The sequence below is a fragment of the Anopheles aquasalis genome, chromosome 3 (assembly GCF_943734665.1).
Source record: "Anopheles aquasalis chromosome 3, idAnoAquaMG_Q_19, whole genome shotgun sequence".
NCBI classification, from domain to species: Eukaryota; Metazoa; Arthropoda; class Insecta; order Diptera; family Culicidae; genus Anopheles; species Anopheles aquasalis.
This window is the reverse complement of record NC_064878.1, coordinates 57,393,549-57,401,048: the sequence shown is the minus strand read 5'-3', so window position 1 is coordinate 57,401,048 and position 7,500 is coordinate 57,393,549. Positions and strand designations below refer to the sequence as shown.

The 7,500-nt window shown below is 51.0% G+C and overlaps 1 protein-coding gene across 5 annotated transcripts in view; it reads left to right on the top strand.

The window, feature by feature from the left end:
• Nucleotides 1-7,500, top strand: part of LOC126574774 (uncharacterized) — a 12,472-nt gene that overhangs the window by 2,359 nt on the left and 2,613 nt on the right. Inside the window, exons 1-2 of one of the 5 annotated variants that reach the window (XM_050235138.1) lie at nucleotides 1,330-1,412; nucleotides 4,000-7,500. The exon at nucleotides 4,000-7,500 is cut by the window's right edge and continues 87 nt beyond it. In XM_050235138.1, the coding sequence (XP_050091095.1) occupies nucleotides 4,042-7,500 (3,459 nt within the window). In that variant the 5' untranslated portion in view covers nucleotides 1,330-1,412; nucleotides 4,000-4,041. Of the gene's footprint in view, nucleotides 1-1,329; nucleotides 1,413-3,230; nucleotides 3,517-3,646; nucleotides 3,744-3,785; nucleotides 3,869-3,999 lie in introns of those variants that run through there. The other 4 variants (XM_050235137.1, XM_050235139.1, XM_050235135.1 and 1 more) reach the window with 4 other exon arrangements.

Sequence of the window (7,500 nt, the reverse complement as noted above, 5' to 3'; positions counted from 1 at the left end):
TTATTGTGGCAGCAGTTGTGCGCGGCCGCTGCAGAATATATATTTTCAAAAACACCTCGCGCACCGTACGCCACCACCGCTCGGGTGCTCGCCGTGCAGGGACACAAAAAGGTGACCGAGGTCGGGGCCTTCAACGTGTCCCTAGCGAGCGATCGTGCTTCCTCTCGTGTGGTGGAGGTATTTTTGTTTTTTTTTTGTTGTTGCAAAAAAACAAAGATTCCTCGGACGCGCAGGATCCTCGCCATCTATTGTACGAATGTTTGTTGCTCATCTGTTGCCCAAAGGTGACGAATGAGGCCAATTGTGCAGGGCAATGGCGGTGACGCGAGATGGTGCACCGATTGAATCGAAAGCAAAAACACACATCACCCAACAATGCACACCCGTTTGAGGGGCGCTTATCTTGTACCGTCCTGCATGAGCCTCCTCTCCAAAGCAGCAGCTCTCGCGGACCACGGTACCGTTTTCGTCGGTCGGAGGTAAAGTAGCGTCACGCTGCTAAATACCCACCAACGGCGACCCTAGCCAGCAGTTGCAGCGTGCGCACGTTCGCGCAGTAGGCGACGACAATTCACGATTTCGCGATTTGTGGGGCGGCGGACCTTTCTTTTTGCTGGTGGTGATCATCGTGGCACCGATCGTGATCTTCGATTGATGATGTAGCAATCGATAGAGATGAGGAAAAGAACACGCTCTCTCGGACGGACGGACGCACGCACGCACGCAGGCATGCTGACAGCTTACATACATTTGCTGGCACTACAGGTGGCAGCAGCGCAATCCGGTCCGGTGGTTTGGTTTGTGTTTTTTTTTTGCTATGTTGTACCAGAATGTGGCGGCCGGTTTTCGGACCCATGGAAGCGCGATGAGTATTGGCGGAAGTTCGTGGGGCGGCGGCGTATCGGCGTGAAATAGGGGAGAACCGATAGCGTTCGGTGGCAGAGAACGAGACCATGAGAGCGACGAAGGTGTGGTGAGCGCGCGCGCGGCAATAACGAGTTGATGATCTATTTGTGCATCGCTTTGCATCTTGTTTGGTGGAGGCAGCAGAATGGTTCAACGTAACCAAAGAACACACCCACCAACAGGGAGCCAAAAATGATCTGCCACAGGCGGAAATTCCACGTAATCCCCGGCACAACAACCAGTTGCGTTTGCGATAATCGTCGGTGGGCCATATCTGGTCTCGATGATCGAGCGCAGTCGCCATTGCTTGCTGCCTATAGAGTGCTCCGTGCTGACCACACGGCTGTATCCTGCCACACGTGAAGGACATCACAGTAAGCATTGCCGTCGTATCCAACGTGAAAGGCCAGTCGATCAGGAGCAGCAGCAACAGCAACGATACGCAGCGTGTAACGTGTGGGGCGTTCCATCTGAAGGACATCTGTCAGCATTTCGCAACACGCTCGGTCAGTTTGGGAGATTCCGCCTTCATTCTAGAATGAGAACTTGCAGGAACGGTAGTAGACCTTGCAGGGGTTTTTTAAAAACACTTTTCCATGTGTTTTTCGAATCTCACCCGTCCAAGCACACCATCAAAACCGTGGACTCGAAGGTCGCGCGGTGCAAAACGCAAGAAAGCCAGAGCGAGAGCGAGAGCGAAAGAGCAAAGGCATGTAAGGGGGCGCGCGTAACCACGTTCCGCGTTCAGCAAACCTGCGGACCGACCACCGGAGAGCGCGATGAGAGAAGGCGCTGCTATAGCAGCATTGATGATGGTCCATGATTGTGCATGCCACAGCCGTCAGCAGCAGCAGCAGCAGCAGCAGCAGCAGAGTGCGTGTACGTGTGTTTCCATTACTTGGTTGGTGTCTCGCTGGCTGACTCCGATTGCTGACCGTAGGTGGCAGCATGGTGTGTAACAGGTTAACAGGCAGCAACAGCAGAAAAGTTAGCAAAATCAGGTTCGGTTTTCCATCTGCGCTAGTGCCAAGCATCTAAGTGGCAACGCTATGGCCAAACACTCATATAACGGGTGTGTAGTTTCGTGCAGCACTGGTCACTGAACCGCCGCATAACGTGACCCAAAAATTCGATTCAACATTGACGATGGCACCTTCCGTGTTGTTTTCCGTGCTGGCCTAGCAAATCCCACGTGAATAGCGCACATCGTTTCTCATCTGCTGCGCTCTGGTGGTTGGTCGATACCCACGGAAACGGGTTACCCGTAGCGATAAAGTGTGTACAGGGGAAGGGGTGGGGACGGCGAATGTGAAACCACGGCATGCTGTGTGATGTGCAATACCAGTTTACTGAAATCCTTAATTGGACACAAAAGTTCCCTTCGTCAACACCACGATCAGGGGCTAGTGCTCGCAATTCACGATAGGAGAACGGAGCCACGTTTCACGCGTTTTCTAAACCCTTTTGTTTTTCGAAGAAAAGTCATGTTGTGTTCTGCTGCACCGAGCGCCACTCGCTATCAGCTTTTTGTTCTGTTTTATGCAGAAATGCATTGAATGGATTGGTGTGCTGTGTGTAGATAGAAAGGCATTGATTACGCGATTGCACACATGATCCCCCTGCCATTATATTTCGCCCACCGCCGCCCTTCTTTCGCTCTAGTGTGTACCACCCGGTAGCTGATTAGCGATGCAGCACACTTATCAGAGAAACTGTGCTGAAGCTGCTAGGGATCGTGGCAGCAGGTGAATAGAAGATAAAGGAAAGCGAAGCAGCCATTGTGGTTGTCTAGTGTGTTAAGCGATAGTGACAAAATTCACGGTTGGTGTACGGTGTGTGCGTTGTTACGAACATCGCCACAGCACGGTAGCACACGCAGGAGCTGTAATGTAGTGCGGTGGCCAATCGCCACAAGACATAAAACGTGATTTCTGCACTCGCAGCAAGCTTTCAAGGCTACCAGTTGCTCTGATGATGATAGGGATTTGTTTGAACTCGATTCCCAGCTTACTGGTTGAAACATGCTTTTTGAGGATTTTTTTTAGCCAACAAACGGTGACCTACTCGAGTCGTTTCGCTTCCCCTGTGCCCACAACCGAGTTTGTATTGAATTAATATAAGAGGACAACATTGCGGAACCACCATCGACGGTAGCGCTGGTACACGATCGAATGAAACACCCGGAGCACAAGCGGTGGTGCGGCTCGCTCGCCCTGTCACGTTCTGTCATTTTGCCGAATCGTCAAAGCGCGGATCGGGTGGCGCTCTGGCGCTTGGTTTAGTTTATTATTTGGTCGCCATTTCCACAAGTGTGATAATGCCGTGCTGATAGCTGCAAAGAAAGTCCCATTCTTGGCCTAAACACCCCACCGTTACACGCCCGAAGCGTGACTCTACAATTGGCACAGAGCCTGGGAACGTTCCCGAGTCTCCAACGTGTAGGTGTGCGTGCATGTGAGAGCTGTGTGTCATGTTCTGCTGTGCGAGCGGAGGGCAGAATACAAAATAATAGCAAAGGACCGCGATAGAAGGACCTGCCTGCTTCGTCACATGGCCATCGTGAATTAAAAACGTTTTTATTCGTGGCCCCCCACAACTCGTCCATTGCTGGTGCGTTGCTACACATTCTCGAATTCGGTCGCCGCGGTGTCAATTGGTGATGATGTTGGGACATCTCAGTCGACAGCGCTAGCCATCCGCAGCAGCACACTATCGTCGTCGTCGTCGTCGTCGTCACTATAGCGATAGGCTGTGGATTTCCTCGGGCTTATCGGGCTTTATTTTGTTTCGCAAAGAGTGCGTTACATACGGTTTGTGCCGTTTTGTGGAAATCTTGTGTGAGTCGTTTGCTGCGTTTAGCTTTAGCTCCGAATGCGGGTTCTGGGCGGAATTGAAAACCGTGTCGGTTGGTGCACGTGGTGTGTGTGATGAAGAACGAAACGCGCAACAGATAGAATATGGGGTATATTGAGCGAGATCTATTCCCCATCCCCGGAGATAACTTCTTCAATTCAATATTCATTCACCATGTGGCTGATTGACAACCGGCGTTCAGTATGTGCCATGTTTAATGTATTATTTTCTCGTTTACAGATCAATACCGGAATCAGAGTGCAGATTGGTAGCACTGACATAATGTCCGTGCCACAACCTTTGCAGCACCCAACAACGATAATACAACAGCAGCAACAAAAGCAGCAGCAACAGCAACAGCAACAGCAGCAACAACAGCAACAACAGCAACAGCAATTACATCCACAAACGACCAGTGGAATACAATTGACTGATGGTAGCGGCCAGAATCGCCAGTTGATACCGGAAGTCACATCGTCAGCGGTAGTCACACCAGTTTTACTACCGCCTGCACCAAGACCTGGTACTGTTCTGCATCAATATCGTAAGATTGCACCGAAACCATCATTGGCACCATCGAACCCGTCGGTGGCTCTGCAACAAGCGGCCACCACTGTAATAAAGAATGCCAACGGGGCACCAAGTAATCCGAATTTGATCACCTATGGTACCGCAGTTCAGATAAGGGCCGCTGCCGGTACCAGTGCCAACACCGAGCAGTTAGCTTCAGCCCACAGTGGCCCAATCCCAAAACCGTCCGTCATTCAAAGGCATCCCAACGTACACCCAATAGCTGGTCCGCAGGTAAAAACTATCACGATGCCATCTAACACGGTCGTTTCATCCCCGTCTGTAGTAACGGTAGCGGTCTCTGCATCATCATCTGCCGGAGGTGGAACTTCACTCCTACTCAATAAGCAATCATCGCCACATATGCACCAACAGCAGCAACTACTGCAGTCTCTCCCAACACCAGTTAGTAACTGCAACAGCGCCTCCAGCTCATCACTGGTCAACAAAGTGCTCCTTCCAAATGGCAGCATTATCCCTGCTACTCAGATAGTCAACAGTTCCATTGTCCCTCCGCTTTACATGCCGTCGACCAAGGTGGGAACCAGCCTTCTGATGAAGCCAGTCATTGTCAGTAGTGCTGGCGGTGATACTAGCGAACAGCAGACAGTAAAACGCATTCCAATCGTGCTGCAGCCTTCGCCAACGGGACCGGGAGCGATAAATATTCAGCAGAAACATGTACTAGCACCGTTACCGAAGTTGTCTCCGTTCACAACGATGGCAACGGCTACTGTTGCGCCCTCTAAACCGAGCGAATTTTCAGTACCGTTCCCTGTGCCTGAACTGAAGAGCTCTGTTGGCACTGGAGGCATGCTAGTGCATACAACCGTTCCCAACAACATAATTACTGCAACTATAAAGAACCACAACAACAATATTCCCTCTGTCATTCGGAAGACCACAATTGAGGGTTTACCAAACGTTGAAATTGTTGCTAGAGCAGAAAGAATTGTAGATACGGAAGTAACCAACGATGATGGTAGCAAAAGGGATGAAACCTCGATCAATAATGGACAGAATGTTACATTAAACACTGCCCGTCCAGAAATAATAGCAGATTGTAAAGATCAAAATGTAACACAAGATGGGGCTGCAGCCAAGCTCCCGGCTGTCACTGCTAACCGCTCACGGGTTGTGGAGCTTCAGATCGATTCCGTCGTTAGCAGGGTGGTGATCGACGAAGGACCTCGTTCTTCTGTCATTGAACCATCTGTGAACGCATCGGTTGCTACGCTTAAGAAAAGTGATCGCTTGCTTAAGCGAGCTCTTTCAACGACAGAGATTGAACCGGCAAAAATGGTAGAACCAGCGCCTATTCCCAGCAATTCTCAAATTAGAACCCGGAGGCCTTCCGCTATCCCGACCGATGAAATGCTGGTTTCGCTCCTTAAGCAAAAGTGGAGTCAAATGAAAACCAACAAGCAGCAGCAATCTACCGCTGCGTCACATTCATCTGTAACGGAAGCAAGCAAACCCACCGCTAGCGTAGTCGAAATGAAGCCCAACGATTCGATTGCCACGGAACTGCCGGTCGCAAAACCGGATCTGCTTTTGATGTGCAACGAAACGATTGAGCAAACGGAACCGGAGCAAGTGGTCAAGTTGGAAAAGCCAGAATTGGGGACGAAGAAAAGACGTAAGCAGCAGTTCCAAAGCATTCGCCAACCGGTTGAAAAAGAAAGACCGGATGTAGCAGTGAAGTGTGAGAGTGATAAGACAACCAACGTGTGCCATCCGAATAAACCATCGATTGTTGGTAGTGACATTGGTAGTGTGAGGACCATGTCCACCTCCTCGGAAAGCACTGTCGGAAAACAACAGGACACGCAAGAGCCCAATGAGCCCAATGAGTCCAATGAGCCCAAAGGCTCGGCAAAGAGAAAGCAATCCCTGCTGAAGACAAAGAAAGGGGTCGCTACTGATTCTGCCAGCGCACCTGCTGCAGCAGCAACAACGGCTCGTGGCAAAGTTGGTCGCAAAGGAAGGGGAAAGGAACACACAGCGTCCGAGTCATCGTTCAGTGTGCAGGAGGACAAAGATAGTAAAGATGAAACCAGCGGTGGTTACATTGTGGACACCTCGACCGCCGCTGACCATCTTCGTTGGTTCGATGGTATCGGCTATCTGACTCAGAGTTCGATGCACTTTGAGTTCAACCATTTCGGGCTGGTACTGCCGATGGCAGAGAAAGACTACGAGTGCCATTGCGAAACCGATGTGTACACGGCACTCGAGAAACCGCTCGCCAAACGTAGCCGAAAGGAAATTCATCCGATCTCAGACTCGCAACGGTTACTGATAAAGGAAGAAGAAAAGGAACAAACAAGTGGCGGAACGTCGGTTGCCAAGCGGAAGCGTAAAGCTTCCGGTGCTTCCAGCAAAATCGATCGCTACTACTGCATGCAATGCGGTCAATGTGGCCGCGCGGTGGACTTTGTTACACCCGAAATCTGTAGCCTCACGTGTCTGAAAAGCTCCAAAAATAAGGTTCTCATCGAATACATCAAGCGCTCGACGCACGCCTCGAATATGCACCAAACGACAAAGATTCAGGAAAGCGCGACGAATGCAAAGAAGATTGCCGGTTCAAATACCCGTCGTTCGGCACGGGCAGCGACAAAGAAGCTGCCGTCCGAAAAAACGGAGATGCCTACGGCCACTGGCACGACGACAACGAGCGATGACGACTCGATGAGTTCGCTTAGCCTCAACTCGAGCGCTTTTCTGAAGAACTCCAAGAGCGAAATACGTTCCCTGCTTCCGTCGCCTCCAATCACACCCAGCAGCAACGGTAGTGCTGCTAGTGGTAGCGTAAGCAGCACGAGCAACAACGAGGAAGAAACCGTCGACTTTAGCTGGGACAAGTATCTAAAGTTGTGCAACGCTGAAGCGGCACCACAGGAGCTGTTCAGCGGCTGGAAGGTGATGCTCGAGAACGTGGCCAATCCGTTCAAGGTGGGAATGAAGCTGGAAGCGATCGATCCAGAGAACAATTCCCTGTTCTGCGTGTGCTCGGTAGTGAAGGTGCGCGGTTACCGGATGAAGCTTCACTTCGATGGCTACCCAGAGGATTACAATTTCTGGGTGAATGCCGATTCTCCCGAAATCTTCCCGCCCGGTTGGTGTAGCCAGACGTTCCGCGCACTGCAACCACCGCGTGGCATGAAG